The sequence below is a fragment of the Suricata suricatta genome, chromosome 1 (assembly GCF_006229205.1).
Source record: "Suricata suricatta isolate VVHF042 chromosome 1, meerkat_22Aug2017_6uvM2_HiC, whole genome shotgun sequence".
NCBI lineage: Eukaryota > Metazoa > Chordata > Mammalia > Carnivora > Herpestidae > Suricata > Suricata suricatta.
Window position 1 is genome coordinate 76,791,180 of NC_043700.1, and position 19,948 is coordinate 76,811,127.

General features: G+C 40.8%; 1 protein-coding gene across 3 annotated transcripts in view; it reads right to left on the reverse strand.

The window, feature by feature from the left end:
* The window catches only part of SMAD1 (SMAD family member 1), a 49,842-nt gene that overhangs the window by 9,665 nt on the left and 20,229 nt on the right, over nucleotides 1–19,948 (reverse strand). For all 3 annotated transcript variants that reach the window (XM_029940517.1, XM_029940532.1, XM_029940525.1), the window contains 3 exons: nucleotides 7,678–7,935; nucleotides 5,042–5,158; nucleotides 1,460–1,681 (listed from right to left, as the gene is read on the reverse strand). In XM_029940517.1, coding sequence (XP_029796377.1) covers nucleotides 1,460–1,681; nucleotides 5,042–5,158; nucleotides 7,678–7,935 — 597 coding nt within the window. The remainder of the gene's footprint in view (nucleotides 1–1,459; nucleotides 1,682–5,041; nucleotides 5,159–7,677; nucleotides 7,936–19,948) is intronic.

Sequence of the window (19,948 nt, forward strand, 5' to 3'; positions counted from 1 at the left end):
CTGGAATTCCGCATAGGTGATGTCACTTCCTTCTCAGGGCACCACGTCTAGTGGTGTATGGGATCCGTCTGTCTCTCACTGGTGATGATAATTTTGATCTCCCAGTCAAGATGCTGCCCAGCGTCTCGTTCCTATTCTCCCTTGTCACTAATAGGTAGTCTGTGAGGAGACACTGTAAAACCACGCCAATATTCTGATTCTTGCGAAAAATTCTCTCTTTAGCATCCACTGAGGATTCTTGCCTGAGGGCTGCAAAATGATGACTTTCCAACTCTAGCACTCACCGTACATTTATGAACCAGCCTTCCCCATTCATTCCTTATCTAAATATTATTGGCATGGATTTAACAAATTACTGTTGTTTTTCATCGGTTTAAAATCCATGACCATACTTAATTATTCTGTTGCTCAAACTGTCCCAGAAGTGACTAGGAAAGCCCCTCCAAGATGGCTCCTGTGACATGCCCCCATCCCCTTCATAGGCATCTCTTCACTTTCTGATACAACAAAATGTTCCAGGCTCATCTCTGTCTACCTGGTCCGGACACGGAGTCAGCCCTTTCCCCGAGGAGCCCTCAGTCCTCTCAGTGGGAAATGGTGTGAGAGACGACGAGCTGAGAACCAGATGTGCTCATGGCTCCTGGGCATTTTGCCTGCTGGCCCTTTCAGCAGACGGATCAGAAACTACATGCACGTATGCACACATCTAAATATGCACACGCACAAACACACACACACATATGCATCCACAAGCATGTAAACAGGCGTACACTCATACGGACATGTTTACACAACATGACTTCACTCTGATTCCTCCACAGGGTAAATATTTCGCCCTCCTCCATACCTTATTCCACAGTGAAAACGCAGGCTCCCAGCACCATCCACATTCAGTTGTTTGCTTAATCTTATAACTAAAAGTTCCATAACTTTTATTCAGACTGCTACTAAGCAATCGAAGCCTACAAAATGAGCTCAGGATTTGTTGACAAGCACTCTACCCTACCTGGCCCAGACTGAAGAAACATAGCCAAATACATATATTCCTAAGTTACTCTGGACTGGTTCTTTCTTCATTCCTCCCAGTGAGTTAAGGTACTCACTTGAAACACATTAGGTTTACTTGTTTTAACTTGCATTTAGTGTTAGGTTGTAAGTCACTCTCTTAACAGCTATTTTATTCTGCAGCAAAACACAAGATGGAATAGTGTCCCCCAAACCAGTATTTCAGCTGATTAACATCAATTCCTACAAGGTGGCAGGACACAAACACTGCTGGCTGAAAAGTGAGCAGCTTCCTGATAATAGAAACTGAAAAACTATTTACAAACTGGAGCCGGTGTTTATTTATTACCTGGTGTTTGCTCTGGTAGGCTGCTCCAGGAACAACTACGTCAGTTCTAGGGGAACAGGGACGCAACAGACAAACATTTGAAAGAGGTTCAAGTGAAAAACTCACCTTTTCCAATATGCCGCCTAGTGTTTTCAATTGTGGAATTCCGGTTAACATTGGAGAGCAGCCCAAGGCAGAAACGGTTCTTATTGTTGGAAGGATCGGTGAAACCATCCACCAACACACTCGTGGAGGAGGCATGGAACGCTTCACCCACACGATTATTGAGCTCATAGTAGACAATAGAGCACCAGTGTTTTGGTTCCTCATAAGCAACCGCCTGAACATCTGTAAGAAAGAAAACCTTACAGTCAACCTCAGTGAGTGCCTCGGGCTCTCAAAAACTGAAGCTGTGTGGTCAGGCTGGCCCGGGACCCTGGAACGCAGGTATGGGAAGGCAACTGCTCCTAGCACGTATATGGCTTCTCTAGGATATCTGAAACAGGTGGCTGCTCACCTCATGAAGTGTGACGTTCTCCTTTAATCGGGAAGTAATTTTCTCCAATTCCTATCAGATAACCCAAACGCCCGCTAAGCAAGCATACCAACAGCATTTGCTGAACACTCGCAATATGCTACTTGCTCCGTGATATGCCAAAATGGAAATCGCCCCCACCACAGATGCTGGCTCACCATCTAAAGAAATACAAGTGGCAAGTGAAAAACAAATGGGAAGAGAACAATCGAGGACAGGAAATGTGCCAAAGGTGTTGGCAGAAAAAGGGTGGCTTTCCACAAAGCCTTGTGGGCCTGTGCTTTTTCAAAGAAACGAAAATCGGTTTCTAATTATTGATAAGAAGTTCCCTTACTTCACATTAAGCTGCCAATAACTATCACAGCCACAGCTTTGCTCCAGCCCTTAAACGCAGGAAGAAATCTTGCCAGCTGGCCATTTTTACAGAATGAATCATATCTCTCTCATCCAGACTTCACGCTAACTTCCTTATATTTGCTTTAAGTCATGCAGAGCAGGTGTGTTTTGTCTCTCCATTCCCAGAATGGGCCAACAATGGAAATTACCCAACTTTACTGACAGGATGCAGCTTGTTAAGTCAAATCTCTTAAGACTAACAAATCTCCAAACAGAACATGCTTCTAAACATTTGCAACTAAAAGGTTCTAAAGATAAGTTCCTTCTGTAGTAAAACGTCTTATACCACTGCTGTAGAGATTCCAGGAATACAAACCACGTATGCCCACTCTGCCGATACGTAATGATCTGAGGTTTATGAGGCCCTGGGCGTACAATTGTACAAAGAGAATGAATATCCACATTAGAAGCATGAACTGGAACTGTTTAGGAAGAAGTACTTCTGTGTTCTTAACACAACCTCCACAAATATCACAATGCACTTTAGTTTAGAATTCGGTAGAAAACAAAACAGTCATTTAAAAAATCCACGCACACGTTAGCAGCTCTATATACCTGACTGGGTGAGCCAAAACAAGCATGCACTATCTTGTCTGAGAAGCTACTTCTCAATACGTCAACTTGCTGTATTTCAAAGAATGAAGTTTTAGTGATTTACATAGTGCTAAATCTTTTTTTTTAATTTTTTAATGTTTTTATTTATTTTTGAGAGAGAGAGAAACAGCGTGAGCACGGGAGGGTCAGAGAGAGAAGGAGGCACAGAATCTGAAGCAGGCTCCAGGCTCTGAGCTAGCGATCAGCACAAAGCCTGACATGGGGCTCGAACCCACGAACTGGGGCTTGAACCCACGAACTGTGAGATCATGCCCTGAGGTGAAGTCGGACGCTTAACCAACTGAGCCACCCAGGTGCCCCCATAGTGCTAAATCTTAAAATAAGGCTGCAATGTCATTATAGAAGGCTTTTATCACCTATCAGGATTGTTCAAAATACTATTCATTTCGGTCAGAAGATGACCAATTCTTTCTGTAAAAGACTAGAAAGATTTTGTGGGCCATACGGTCCCTACTGCTATTCCACTGTGGCCTCATAGTGCTAAAACTGCCACAGATAATGTGCAATGGACATAGCTGTGTTCCCATAAAAATTTATGTACAAAAAACAGGCAGCAGACTGAGCTGGCCTGTGGCTGTAGTGTGCCAGCTCCTACTTTAGGAAAACCACCAAAGGTAAAACAATCACAGAAAGGCCAACATTCCTTCCTCATGAAGATACTAACTATACGCTTATTTCTAATGGGGAAATTTTTTAAAGCTATTTAAAGAAAAATTTTTGAAGCAATTTTAAGGCCTATTTTCTGAAATCAGACATTTTAGGCTCAACAACAACAGCTACAGGGTCCACATGCTCATAACTGGACACCAGAACAGCGCCCGCTCCCTCCTGGAGCCCGCTCCCCAAATACCGCTCTCCAAATACCAGCTTTATTTGCTGGCTCGTAACTATGTTTGGGAAGATGTTCTAGAGATTTCAGGAACCATAAAATAACAGAGCCAATAAAAAAAGATGTAAAAATATTTTACAGATGAAAGATGTGCACATTCAGGGACACCTGGGTTGCTTGGTCAGTTGGGTGTCAGACCTTGGCTCAGGCTGCGATCTCAGGGTTAGTAAGTTTGAGCTCCGCATTGGGCTCCGTGCTGACAGTGCAGAGCTTGCTTCAGATACTCTGTCTGTCTGTCTGTCTCTCTCTACCCCTCCCTCTCAAAAATAAACTTCAAATATGAAAAAAAAGTAAAAAGTGTACATTCCAATTTATTACACTGCACATCTAAAAAAGGTTCTTCCATCAGCAGATTTTAAGAACTTAAAAGATGTCAGCAACTCTGACAGAGTCTGACAGATCTCCAATTTTAATAAAAAAGTAAGAATGAAATGAGACCTACGCCTAGTAATTAGACTGCATTAGAACTTCAACTTGCATAAAATTTATACATAGTGAAGGATCCATGCCTCATGTTGAGTGCATTGGTGAGGCATTTTCCTCCACAAGAGGTAGTGTGGGAACAGTTTTCTTCTACTACGTGGTCGTGACTTCCACAGGTGCTCAGGGATTCTCTGACACCTACTGCCCTCAGTTCTCTGCCCGGCCTGGTGCCCCCACTAGCCACTACAGACCTAGAAACACACCTGCCCGCCACCAGAAAGGGAAAGAAATGACCCCAGCTGCCTTTAGGTTCTGCTTCTAAGTTCTTCCAGGTGAGAACAGGAAAAACACATGCCTCAACCCCCTTCTATAACAAGGTTAGAAACAAATAAATATAGCAAGAAAGAAATGTTATTAGTTCTGTCCAGGGCAGCTGTGTATGGATGAGGGCTGAGAATCTAACAACAAAGGAACTTTTGGGAAGCCTTGATATATGAACTTCCGATTCTGGACATCACCAGTGACAGCCCCACTTTGGTACTGTTATGCTCACCGTTCCTCAATACCCCTCTGTCCCTTCACTTAAAAATGTTCTTTTATCGCCAATTCAAAATTATTAAGTATTGTGCTCAAAACAGATGACCACACAATTATACACAGGCCTTCATTAGTTATATCAGCCTGTTTGTTCTTCACATAAAAGATTTATTTGTTATCCAAAATAGTCTATCTAGCTTCTCTTACTGTTCTTTCTCCAATAGCTATCTTTTTACAGACTAATAAACATTTGTGAGAGAAAGTAACACTTAGATGGTTAAACGTTAGATGCTTAAATAGCAATTCATTTTACCTCCTCTGTTGATTTCTGAAGGCAGTGAAGGTGCCATCATGTTTGTGTCCATCGGTTGCGAGCCATCCTGGGTCATGGGATCCTCAGGAGGCAGGTACGCAGGCGGCGGCGTATCAGCTACAAAGTTAAAAAAAAAAAGATTTCTTTATCCTTAAATAAACACACACTTAAAACATGCATTCTGTGAAATTCTTGAGATTAAATTGCCATTTCAGCCTCCCCATCAGAAAATGGGTGCTAGACACTGAACTCGGTGTACACTTTCTGAAAATGACTGACATCTCCTAACTTTGTACAACCGTAGAGAAAATTCAGCAGGAGGAAGAACACTTACATGTCAGTTGCAGCAGCTGTCTGCCTATCCATCATCACGCTGTCTTAAAACAATCGGAAGAGCATTTAAACACGTTTTCATACAGTCCACTTTAAGAGGACCTCTGCATTTCACAGGTTCACTGGCAGATGGAAAACCTCTGAAAGCTACATAGGATTCCTCAGGAAAAGGAGTTTCAGGGCTTTTTACATTAAACCCAGAGGTTTTTAGGAATTTACCAACTGAGTTTCATTATAGCGGATTAGTTTACGGACTTAAACTGTTAATTTCCGATGACTTCAAGCAATTTGTTAGGACTGCCTTACCTTTACATGCTTAAATAATCATTAGTTTTAAAACTCCTTATTGCAGAATAATAGGAAATAAATCAGTTTATCACAGCTATCTTCTATTTCAGAAGTTACATAGGTTTCTTCTAGAAAGCCCATAGCCAGCTGGCAATAAGAGGCAAACAACATGACTTTTGAAACGAAACACTAGTATAGGTCTTTTGTGTTTTCTTAAATAAATTAAGGGGTATGGGTATCCTTTGTGATCATAAAACAAGTTCCTCACTGGCTATTGTGAGCCCATCTAGCCACCAGACAGGGCAGGGAACAAAGTTTTACCTTAGGGAACCGTGAATAACTTGGAGAAGCAGTCCAGATCACTGAGCGCAACTGCTGAATACAAATAGCTAATACTGCTGCTCCTTCACAGCTTTTCAGAGATTCCCAAAGCCGCACTCTCCAGCTGAATCACAACCCAGTAACTTCCACCGTCCAGCTGCTAACAAGCAAGGACTCACAGCACAAAGAAAGGACTATGGGGACCTTATCTGGATGCCTTTTTCACCCTTTTCTCCAGCTTCTTTTAATTCAACTTCTTCCCTGCAGCTGTAACACTGACTCTGCTTTACTTCCAGCCAGGAATGAAGACAAAGAGCATCCTCTGAGACCAAATCCAATAAATTTCTGCAAACGAGCTGGTGAAAATGTCCTCAGCAGCCTGTGGCACCAGCAGCACTGAGAAAGAGCACCAGCTCCCTCTGGGCGTTGCTCGCTCTACCATCCCCACAAGTGCCTCCCCCCAGCCTTGGCAGCTTTGTCTTTTCCACATGGCCTTTGCTTGGCCTGTGCCTTAATTCTTGACAGCCGGGGACAAAGTGTAAACTCAAGCAATAATCTTCCCATTTTTCACTCTGGGGCCCACCCTGGGTTTGCCACTGCTCACAAGCTTCTGAAACCGTCTCTTCACCACCAACTTGTTTATCAAACCCAACAGTTCCGGGAGAGGGTAGGGGGAATAGGAAATTGCCAGTCGATATTGAATCTGACTTTTAAACTAATCTATACCCACCCCCCACACACACACCCACATTGCCCTGTCCTATACAGCTTTGGAATGGAAAACAAAACAATGCAAAATAAAAGGCTGAAAACAAAAAGAAGTAATAAATATATAAATAAAAGACAGCACTATCAAAAGGGGACCGCTTTCCCATTATTGAGGACATAACCAGCCTGTTGTCAAATTCACATTCACTCAACCCCATTCCAAGCGGCCTCATAAGCTTGCTTGCCCACCCATTTTCCTTTCTTGAAATGTTAATCGATGTTAAGTACATCTTTGTTTAGAGTATCCCTCTTGAGGCCTACTGGCAAGGACTTTGGCACTAATCATTTTTTGTAAGATGCTTGCTTCCTAACCTATAATTTGAAAAAATATAATGCCCTAATTAATCATTTATTTTGACAAACATTACACGATCAGTCAAATCTAAAAAAGGAGGATAATTATTTTTGCCTTTGCTAAGTTAAACAAGCAGATGGTTTCCAGTACTTCTGTTGCATTTCCTTTGTTGCTAAAGTATATGTTTCTTGGGATTACATCACCACTTAAATGAATTTAATTAAGTGGGGAGGGGGGTGTGATCCCTCAGGAAAGATCTTTTCTGAGGCTGCACTTATAACAGGGTTTTTTTTCCACATACAGCAAATGTGCACAGCACATTATTTTTCTCTTCCTCTCTTTTATCAAGAGCAAAGACTGTAACAATTATGCCACTCCCAGAAGGATGCAGCTGTTTCGAAACCCTTCAAAATCAGAAATAAAACTCATTCAAGCATCTGTGCCTGGCAAATACAACAGGACACTTGCCTCCTTGGCTGCCAGGTCCCCCTTCGCCCACCACAGTACCCTGCGTCTGAGAGCCAAGTGCCACATACCAGAGCCCAAGAGCTCTGCGCACAGGTCCACCCAGAGTGGCGGCGGCGATGGCCTGCTGCCCCAACGTACTGAACTACTGAACATTTTGACCTACCTGGCATCTGGAAGGGGCTTCCCGGGTCCGAGCTGGTGGGGGAGTGCGGGTAGGTGCCACTGCTGCTCCCAGGAGAGTTGGGGTAGCTGCTGCTGGGGGAGTGAGGGAACGGGTGGCTGTTGGGTTGCTGGAAAGAATCTGGAAAAGTGGCGTTGAGTGGCATGTGAGGCTCGTTTTGTCCTAAGTTACGGAACTGAGCTAACAGGCTGTGCTGAGGATTATATTCACTGTGTCTTGGAACCAGCACTGGAGGAAGAACTAGAAAAGAGGAAAGAAAAGAAAGAGACGAAAATGAAAATGATGAAAGTCTGTCTGTAATCACGTCACACTGAAGCAGAAACATAATCTGTAAGTAACAACAAACAGTCTGAACTCTGCCCTGCTGCCAACTCAAAAGCATCACGCAAATGAAAAGCCATTTTCCACTCAGGAATAAATGCAGTAACAAGTGGTCTCTTTAGAATCTGCCATTGACCTATGTTCCAGACCTGTAGCACTAACATACTGCCCAAGGAAAGGTCTACAAAATGCCTTTTATGTTAAAAATGTTAATAAGGTGTCCCCACTCTTCATGTTTTCATTCACTACAAACCAAAGCACAATTAAGAACATGTGCCACCACTGACCATTCTACTTTGACAGCCCTGGTTGATAAGACGTTCCATTTAAGAGTTTACACTTATTGAATGGTATGAATTACTCACCACAAATGCTTTAAATTGACACATTAACTCACTTTAAAACAAAAGGAGGCGCAGTAAATAACGTTCAGGGAATAAATACAGTGAGCAGCATAAAATCCAAATGCCACTGAAGGTAGTTAATTAGACAAAATACGATGTTTTGTGGGACAGACTTTGTTGTATCAAGTTGTCCTACTTCACAAAAATCTCTTCTCTGATGATCTGCATGCATTTAACCCACTTTCCAGTAATCCATATTTTGCCTGACAGGCAGAGGAGAAAAGGTCATGTAATCCAATTTTGCAGACTGGATATTCAAAGTAGAAGAGCCAAAAACATACACACCACTAGAGAAGGAAAGAAAACAGCTCAAGTCATTCCTGAAAGCTCCATTAGGTACCTAAGGAGTTAATAATTAGCATGCTCTGCAACCTCCAGAAACCTCTAGAGGGAAAGCCACTATAAATTGTGCTGCTAATCCAAGTGAAGGACTAGGCAGCAAACCCTAACAGGGTTAGAGCCTCAACTTCCTACCACAGTCTCCAGATACCGCCTCTGCGGTAACAGGGCCCTTCGAACCCCTACTATGCTCACAGCCTCGGCTAGAAAAACCACCCATTTGGAAATCTGCTTGGAGGAGAGAGAAGGAGATTTAAAATCTGCTATTGTTGCTGGGAGTTAGAATATATTCTCCCAAAGAAACAGTATTTAGTGGCATTAGGAATTAAGTAGATTTTTGAGGGCTTTCCAGGGACTCTATCTATATAACCTACCCCATCTTTGCAGGAAAATGTGCCATGAACACTTGCATTATCACTTACTTATTCATAAGCTAAAAACTGTTATCTTTTAAGTAAAAATAGGTTTCTGAAGGTCATCAATGGTCTCATGCTATATCTTAAATTGCTAATCTGTAGAAATAAGATTAACTGGTTTCTCTAAACTGATCCTTTAAAAACAAATCTTTTTAGTATAATAAATGTATTTCCTTTTCTGCACAGCAATGGTATCTGCCCAAATTAAGTCACCAAAAGCATAATTCCTCTTTCTACCTTTCAATAGTCGTCTGAAATGTAAACTACTTTGCTAAAGAAAAAATTCCCAATTGTCATAAAAGCTCTCCCAATGTCAACAGAAATCTATATTGCAAAATAAACAAAGGCTCTGAAACAGCACAGTACCTCTGAGTTACCTATGCAATCATTCTTTTTCTCTTAGCTGCTGCAGCTTGAGTTACTACTCTCCAACTCGACTTCATGGTTCTCTAGTGATAGCCTCAGTTCTGACTGGTGCCTTAAAAAGGGGGCAAATACTGGCCTCTAAACCCTGACCCCAAAATGCAGCACCAGACATAGCACCTTAAATCAATTCTCTATCTCAACCCTTCAGAGGGCCCACCCCCTGCCCTGCCCCTCCCACACCCTTCTTTCTGGAGTCCCTGTTTCAGCAACTCCTATAGCCTATAATTGTAGAATTGAGATCTGCGGGGCACCTGGGTGGTTCAGTCGGTTGAGTCCAACTTCAGCTCATGACCTCATGATTTGTGGGTTCAAGCCCCAAGTTGGGATCTGCGCTGACAGCCAGAGCCTGGAGCCTGCTTCGGATTCTGTGTCTCCTTTTCTCTCTGCCCCTTCCCTGTTTCTGTCTCTCTCTCTCTCTCTCTCTCTCTCTCTCTCAAAAATAAGCATAAAAAAGAAAAATAACTTTTTCCTCATCTTTGATTATATAGAGAAGATGAATTTTGTCACTGCTCACACAGGTACAAGTATCTTTTAATAAACTTAAGAAAATGTACTGATTATCACACATCTACAATAAAATGTACAAGTCTTCATATAAATGAAATAATATACACTCTTGTACCCGTCCTCTTTGGTTCAACACTATGTGTGTAGGATTCATCCAATGTTTATGTGTAGCATCTTAATATATATATACACACATATATATGTATATAAAATGAATTGCTTACTCAGTACCTCCCCCAACCTCATCAGAGGATAATCGATTTCTTTTTTTCCTCTGGTTTATCCTTCTTGTATTTCTTCTTGAAAAAATTAAGCTGATAAATATGTGCTTTCTTCCTTTGTCTTTATTACTAAAGAGGAAAGTAGCTTACTCTGTAGACTCTTTTGCACTCTGCTTCATTAGCCTATATCCTACGATTCACTTACTAGTTTATAGAAAATACTGTTTCTCACCCATCCTATTTGGTTTTACAGGTAATACAGCACCATAGTTTATTCAACCAATCTCCTATGTCTGGGTAGTTTACACCATTTTACCATCACATATAATACTGTAATGAACAACTCTGTACATATACACTGCAGTATTGTTAAAGGATTATCTTCCAGGTAAATCCCTCGAAGTGGAGATACTGGGTTTTGAAAACGCAGATACAACTTTGTTATTGTCAAGGACCCATCATGTAAGGATAGCAATAGCCTCATTTCTTGATTGGTGCCTTAAAAAGGGGGCACAACCCCAGCTATTTTGTCAAAGGTTTGATTTTTCTGGACTACTGGATGGGTGAGAAACTATTTCGCTGCAAAAGTTTTTTTAGTGTTTTTATTTTTGAGAGAGAGAGAGAGAGTGAGCACGCAAGTGAGTAGGGGAGGGGCAGACAGTGAGGGAGACACAGAATCTGAAGCAGGCTCCAGGCTCCCAGCTGTCAGCACAGAGCCCAACGTGGGGCTCTAATTCACGGACTGAGAGATCATGACCTGAGCCGAAGTCAGATGCTTAATCGATGGAGTTAGCCAGGTGTCCCTTCTGGTGCCATTTAAACTTATATTCTTCTTATTATGGCAGAAGTTGATAATTTTTTCATGTATTTCAGGGGCCATTTTAATATATTTTTCTGTAAATGGTCTGCTTGTACCTTTTGCCCGTTTTTTGGTCTTTTCATTTTTCATTAAATAACATAAATATATATGGGGCGCCTGAGTGATTTAGTCAGTTGAGCATCCAACTCATGGTTTCTGTTCAGGTCATGATCTCACAGTGCCTGGGACTGAGCCCCACGTCAGGCTTTGTGCTGACAAGCATGGAGCCTGCTTGGGATTCTCTCTCTCTCTCTGCCCCTCCCCTGCTTTCACTGTCTCTCTCTCAAAATAAGTATTAACATATGACATTTTATATCTTACAACTATTTTACTGCAATCTGTCATGCCTTTTAACTTTGCTTATGTGAAAAAGCTTATTTTTTTTTGGTAGTCAAATTTATCAGTATTTTCCTTTATTGCATATGGAATTTCATCATAGAAAGGCTTCTCCTACACCCATATCATAAGGAGTTCATCTATGCATTCTTCTAGTACATACAAAGTTTCCTATTTTATTTAGATCTCTGATCTATTTGTAGCTCAGTTTTATTTACACCATGAGGAATAGATCTAACTTTGTCTTTTTCCAAATGGTTGGCCAGTTGCCCCAACACCATTTATGAAGAAGCCCTTCATTGTTCCAGTGACTGGATATACCACCTTTCTCATAAAGTTCCCTATATGTTAGAGTTTATTTTTAGACATTCCATCCCATTCTATTCTATTCTAGTCGGTGTCGCACTACCACTCTTTTAATTATAGAGGCTTTATAATATGTTTTAACATCTGGTAGGGCTAGTCCCCTCTCACAGTTGTTCTTTTTCAGTGTTCTGCTTGCATGCTTACTCATCCATATGAACTTAGTTATTACCTTGTCTACCTCCAGAAAAAAGAGATTTTGGTACTTTTATTGGGGGTCACATTATATTTATAAATTAACTTAGTAAGAAAATCATGCTGATGTTCAGATGGCCTATTCAAAACTTAGGAAGGTTTCTTCAAGTCTTCTTTTGCATCTCTTAGAAATAGTTCCTGTCTGTAGTGGGCTTGGACTGCGTTAACAAAGTATCACCGACTGGGTGGCTTAAACACCAGACATTTATGTACTCAAAGTTCTGGTGGCAGAAGTCTAAGCTCAAGGTGTTGGCAGGCTGATTTCTCCTGAAGCCTCTCTTGTTGCCTTGCAGATGGCTATTTTCTTGTGTGTCCTAACAGAGTTTACTCCCTCAGTGTCTCTCTGCATGTCCTAATCCCTTCTTATAAGGACCCCAGTCAGCCTGGATTAGAATCCTCCTCAATGGTCTCACTTTAACTTTTTAGAGATACCTATCTCCAAATACAGTCATATTCTGAGGGACTTATGATTAGGGCTTTGACATATAAATTTGGGGCAGGGGTGGTGGTGAACAATTCAATCTAGAAAACTGCACTCAGTTTTATACATTTCTTTTTAAATTTATAAGTATTTTATCTTTTCTGTTCCTACTTTAAATGGGAGTTTTTTCTCCCATTATATCTTCTAGCTGGTAACTGTTTCCACATATGAAGGTTATTGATATTTCCATGCTTTTGTATACTGCTACCTGAATTCTTTTGTTGTCTGAGTTAGTTTTATCATTGATTCTTATAAAATTCCCCATGTAAATGATCATGTCACTGAACAGTTAAACACAATTTTCCTTTCCTATAGTTTTCTCTTGTCTAGTGGCATTGGCTAATAGTGCTAATATAATGCTAAAAAGTACTAGAGACCATGAACTTCCTTGCTTATTCTTGACCTTAGTGGAAACGCCTCTAGTGTTTCCCCATTAAGATGCTGACTTTAGAACTCTGATGTGTATGTATGTTTGTGTGAGAGAGAGAAATTCTTCGCAAGCTCTGTGCACTGTCAGCACAGAGCCTGATGTGGGGCTCAAACTCCCAAGTGAACCGTGAGCACGACCTGAGCAAAAACCAAGAGTCAGATGTTCAACCTACTGAGACACCCAGGTGCTCCTCCCCTATGGATCATTTAATAGAAGAGTTTTAAAATTCCCAGGTAACAGAGCTTATTTGCTTTCAATTTCTTGGTTTATGGTATTGTGATAAGGCTGCTGATTGCACTATTTCTAACTTAATATTTTCTTTGCAACCTACAACAGAATACATTTTTGTGAATGTTCTTTGCACTAGAAAAGAAGATATACTTTTTATTATCAACGTACAATGTTAACAGGTATCTTTAAGAGCTATGTTATCAATAATGTTACTTAGGTCTCCTATAAAAGTTCAGCACCCTTTTTCTGCAAAGGATTAGAGAGTAGATATTTTAGGTTTTGTGGGCTATATGGCCTCTGTCACAGCTATTGAATTCCACTGTTGTAGCAAGAAAGCCATAGATAGTATGTAAAAAACTGGATGTAGCTGAGTTAGAAAGCTTCACTGTTTTGGTTTCTTCACAGAAACAGGGCAGAGGGGATTTGGCCTGTGGGCAGAGTCTGCAAACCTCTTCTGATATCATTTCTTTTTTTTCTTCATGACCAGTCTTGTATTTAGACTGGTATGTGAAACTTCCTATTATTAGGGTGCTTCTATTTGTTTTCCCTGCCATATCCTATAGTTTCTGCTTTATACAGGAGGTTGCTAAGTTGTTTGGTACATATATGTTCATTATGAAGTGTCCTTTGTTTGTGTCAATACTTTTTGGTCTGAATTTTATTTTTTCTGATATCAGGCTCACAACTCCTACTTTTTGTTTCTATTTGCCTGATATATCTTGGCCAACTTCTTTATTTTTAGCCCTTTTAATTACTTTTTATTTTTGGAAGGGATGGGTCTCTTGAGTACAGCATTGAATTCTGCTTTATGACCTAAGTTGAATATCTCTTTAATTGTTGAGTTAAGCCCATTTATTAATATGACTGATATGCTTGGTCTCAACTCTTGTCATGTTATATAATAGTTATCACCATATATTTACCATATTTCTCTATGTGATGTAATTCTTTGTCTTCTATTTTTTTTATTATTTTTTAAAAATGTTTACTTATTTTTGAGAGAGGGAGACACAGAATCTGTGTTCGGCAGGTTCCAGGCCCTGAGCTGCCTGCACAGAGCCTGATGCAGGGCCTGAATCCACCAATAGCAAGACCATTTCCTGAGCTGAAGTCAGACACCCAACCAACCGAGCCACGCAGGTGCACCCGTCTTCTATATTTTTAAAAGAAGTTCTGAAGATAGCTTTGTGTTTCTGTTGTAGGATTATTTTTGTATTTGTATTTCTAGTGTCTTCAATCTTTGTTCTTTCCTTACTTAACTGTTTATTTTCTAGTTGGTCAGTTTTAAATGGTGTCTTTTGGTTCTCATCTATTATCTATATAATCAATGATCTTATTCTTCTTTCCCCTTTATCTGTTCTTCTATTCCATTTTTAAAATGTTTATTTACTTATTTTGAGAACGAGCAAGGAAGCAGGGAAGGGGCAGAAAGAGAGAATCCCAAGCAGGCTCCATGCTTTCAGCACAGAGTCCAATGTAGGCTCGAACCCTGTGGGGAGCGGCAAAGACTCAGCCGCTTGGCCATTTGCTAGCCGGATTTGTCACTCCCTGAGGGGAGCTGCAAAAATAGGCAGGGGAGCGCCACTCCCTGCCAGAGGAGAAGCCAGAAGATCAAAGATCAACCGCCTGCAGGCAGGGTAGCCTCAGCCCCTCAGGCGCTGTGCTAAAACACTTTGGTCTGGTTCCCCTTTTACTCCAGCCTTAATCCCTTGACCCTGTTTCCTAGCAACTGACCTGGGTCAGCTGCCTTGTTTTCCCGCCTTGAAACCTTTATAAGAGACAGTTTTCTGAATAAAGCTCTCTCTCTTTCTTGCCTGATCGGAAACCGTGAGTTGTGTCTTTACTCTCTGTGCGTCCCGCTTCCTGCCCTTTCTCTCCCTCCCTCAGGAAAAGAACCCGGGAGGACTCTCGGCCCTGCCGGTCGGGGTGGACGAGACAGGTACCGCTGAACGCCGGGGACGAGCTCCGGACCCGGCCTCCGGGTTACAACAGAACCCACAAATCCTGAGATCATGACCAGAGCCAAAACCAAGAGTCACACGCTTAACCAACTGAGCCACCCAGGTGCCCCATCTTCTATTCCATTTTTAAATTTGTGCCCTTTTTACTTCATCAGAACATCTTAGGCTTACATATTTTTTTCACCCATATCACCATTCATATTTTGCTTATTTCTACAATTTCATTGCCAATTTTTTCCCAGTCATCTGTTAGTTGAATAACGTTATTTCATTAGATTTTTCAGGAAAAGCTCATTGTAACAGTATTCACTCTTGCATATTTAAAACTTTCTGTAGTTTTTTTTTTTAATGTTTATTTATTTTTGAGAGAGACACAGAATGTGAGCAGGGGAGGAGCTGAGAGAGAGGGAGACACAGAATCTGAAGCAGGCTCCAGGCTCTAAGCTGTCACCACAGAGCTCGATGCAGGGCTCAAACTCAACAAACTGCAAGATCATGACCTGAGCCAGTCAGATGCTTAACCAACTGAGCCACCTAGGCGCCCCAAACTTTCTGTAGCCTTGATACCTGAAGGAGAGCTTGGCTTGCCCTGGGATTCCTTAAGTTTCCTGAACTTTTTCCACTATTGCCAATTTCTGTATGATGCTTTTAAGAAGTCTGATTCAGGATGTTCTCACCTTTACAAGCTGCGTGCTCTTCTTACCTGGAGGCCCTGAGGACTTTTCTTTGTTTTGAAAGTCCAATATAGTTTTACTAAACTCAAAAGTTCATCATTCTAGGTGACTTTTCCCAAGTAGTTGGTGGGCCCTTTCAATATATAAATTTACGTTTTCTCTAATTTCTTTTCCATTGTACCTGGGAACTTAGGAGCTCCAATTATATATTATATATAAATATATATAGGATCTTGTTTTCCATTCCAATTGTTTTCTCTCAGACCCTTTTAACCTCTTTTCAAATCTTCCATTCATTCTTTAGTTGTTTTCCTGCCTTCTTCAGTGAGTCTTATTACGTTTTTAAAATTTTTGTTTATTTTTTTGAGAGAGCAAACATGAGTGAGGGAAGACGCAGAGACAGAGAATCCCAAGCAGGTTCTGTGCCATCAGGGCAGGGTGTGATGCAGGGCTCGAGCTCAAGAACCATGAGATCATGACCAGAGACAAAACTAAGAGTCAGATGCTTAACTGACTGAGTCACCCAGGCACCCCTTACTACATTTTAATAAGAATCTATTCTCCCTTTGGCACAACTGTGATTTATTCTTTACTTATGAAATGTTTTTGTCTTAAAATTTATTTTCTGAGTTCTATTAACTGTCATTGACTTTCTTCCAATTTTTGTCCATTTCTGTAGTTTCCAAATTTCTGATTTCCCCCCAAATGAGGATATTTATTTTGAAATGTTGTCTTACACATTCAAGTCACAGACTGAAAGAAAATATTTGCAAGTCACAATGGTGATAAAGGATTGTGTCCTGAATATATAAAGAACCTCAAAACTCATTAATAAAAAAACAAACAATCCAATTAAAAATTAGGCAAAAGATGTGAAAAGACTCTACACCAAAGAAGTTGACCTTAAAATCATCATGCTTAGTGAAACAGGCCAGACACAAAAGGACAAATATTTTGATTCTATTTATATGAGGGACTTAGAATAGGTAAATTCATAGATACAAAAAGTAGAACAGAGGGTTACCAGGGGCAGGGAGAAAGAAGAAAAAAGGAGTTATTGCCTAATGAGTACAGAGTTTTTGTTAGGATGATGAGAAAGTTTTGGGTGTGAATAGTGGTAATAGTTACACAACATTGTGACTTTATTAAAGTAATAAGTACCATGTTATACATGACTTACCACAATAAAAATGTTTTTAATAGGATCAACACACCAAGCGTTGGCAATAGGGATTGTCAAACATTGCAGGCTGGAACGTAAAGTGGTACAACCACTTGGATAGCATTTTGGCAGTTTCTTACAAAGTGAAACATACCTACCATATGACCTAGCCATTTTCCTTCTAGGTATTTACCCAAGCAAAATGAAATACAGATGTATTTGTGACAGCCAAAAATTGGGAACAAATGTCCACTGACAAACAAATGAAAAAACAAATTATGGTATATCAATACAGTAGAATACTACTCAGCAATAAAAAGGTATGAAATACTGATTCATATGACATGAATGAACCTCAAAATATGCTGAGAGAAGGCAGACAGAAAGGGTATATACCATATAATTCCATGCATAGAAAATCTGGAATATGCAGCCAATGTATGGTGACAGAATGCAAAGCAGTAGTTGCCTGGGGGACAGTAATGGCTGGAGGGAGAGACTGCAAAACTGCAGGAGTACATTTTTGGATGTGATGTGTATGTTCCTTGACTGTGGTGACACTCTCATAGGTATATGTCAAAACTAATCACCTGGTACTTTTTAACCATGTACAGTTTATTCTATGTGAATTATTCCTCAGTAAAACTGTTCAAAAAGTAAATGTGAAGAGGCAATTTTAAATGGTCTTTTACCAATTTTTAAACATGGCTAAAATGTTCCATTATCTGTTCCTTTTCCAATCCCATCTTCAAAGTTTGGGAATTATTAATCTGAGCTCTCAATTGTATATTAATACGCAATTACAACAGCTTTATCCTAATATCTCTGTCTGAGACTATATAATGTGTGTCTCCGAATGCAGAATCTCTATCCAGGAAAGGAGTTCCAGGTGTTATCACAGACATACCAGCTCTTACAGTGAAAGCCACCGGACGATATCCAAAGTAAGGAGTTGCAAGGAAGTTCCGTGTTAGAGCGATGGTAACGTTTAAGACATACAATGTCTTGCGGGTCTGTCAGAAGTTAGTAAGAACTGCTAGGTAAAAAGTAAATGGATATCCTATGTACTCCTGAAAGACGACTTTTCTATCAAATATATCTAAATGTTCATTTAACTCTCTAACACAGGCTACCACCAGTGTTCCAGAATCTCTCACATTACCCTCAGAATCTGAGAGACAGTTTCCCAGTGTTTCTTAACATCTTTCACCAAAGTAAACAGCACTGATAGAAAGTGAATTCATCTGGGAGCCCAGCTCCACTGGAATTGTGAAATTCCACAAACTCAAAGATATTTTATGCTCTACTCCTTATTACTTACCAAACATAAAGGTGATATTTTAAGTAACTTGCAATCAAGTATAAAACGGATACTCCAGGAAGACATGTGGTGTCACCTCTGGCTCTGAGTGCCTGGAAAGGCACACTGTGCTGGGGCGGCGGGTAGATCTTACTTTGAATGCACAGATCTCCTCTTTACTCAGTGTCACAATTCTAACAAGCTATTAATTTCTCAGAAAACTACAGCCAAAAAATCACCGGTAACAGCAAGAAGGGAGACAATGTACAAAACAGATTCCACAACTAACAGCATTTATGTAGAAGCAAAGAGATACTCATCAAATTGATTTTAGGTGATCAACATATTCCACAGAACTTACATTAACACACTACTATTACCACAAATATTTGCTCCAAGCCTGGACCAATGCTGAGCATGTTCTATCCACTTTGAAAATAAGAGTGCGTGGGGGGTAACTTATCTAAGGTCACACTAGAAGTATCAAGAATTAGGAAGGCACAGAGCACCCTCAACCAGGATGTTCTACTGCTTCAGTGACTCTAAGGGTCCAAGAATGTTAAATTGTGTTCTATATAGTTTAGGAGACGGGTAAGTATAATAAATTCCAGAAGCGTTTCTGGACAAATTAATGTCAATTTAAAGGAAAAAAGTCTAGTCTAATTTAACAAGTTCAGTTACAGGATACTTCTAACTCCCTGATGATGCATAATAAATGATTATCAAACCGAATTTGCAGAGTTGGAAGACTTAGAAGTAGGATGTCTGTATGTCCTGCCTTGCCTGGGACAGTCCTGATTTGTATTATTAGTAGGTGGCCCATGTCACTCTCAAAAGTGTCCTGGTTTGGACAACAAATTCTATGGGCATCCAAACTATAAGCAGTAACTACTGAAATTCAGGAGGAGAAAAGCTGGGTCTGGGGTCTGGAACAGGTGCTAGCCCTAGAAGGAAGTGTTAATGTGGAAGAGACACCCGGAGGCTAGTGAGGCAGGGCGGCGCCTACACCACCAGCTGCTCTAGGCTGGCCAGGCCCAGGCCTCTGTGGCCTGGGTGGCCGAATGAAGGATAATGTTGCTGCTCTCTCCCTGATGTCTCTTCAGCCGGCCCTGCCTCCCAGTCCTTGGTATTGCCTTCAATCAGTAATATTTCAGGTGAGGTAGGACTAAAATATCAGTTTTCTGTTTTTTGTTTTCAGTGTTTATGTCTGCACGTGCATGAGAGAAAGAGAGAATGAACAGGGGAGGGGTAGAGGTGGGGGGTGGTAGGGAGCAGAGGATGGTAAGCAGACTTCTCACTGACAGAAGGAAGCCCAATGCAGGAATGGAACCATGAGATCATGACCTGAGCTGAAGTTAAACACTCAACCAACCTGGCCATCAAGGTGCCCAAAGATCTCTGTTTTCTACTGGGGGAGAAAGGAAAGAATAAACACCCAAATGATCCATGTTTAAAGGCACCTTCTATGTACAATTGGTATTTCTTAGGTGAAACGCTGATGAACTAGCCAGAAGAACTAGGATTTGCAAAGTCTAGGCCTGACTCAGGTCAGGAACAGGAAAGGAGACAGAATGAGGAGTGTTTCCTTTTAATATTTCTTTCCATGTCTCAGGCTACTTCTGTTTTA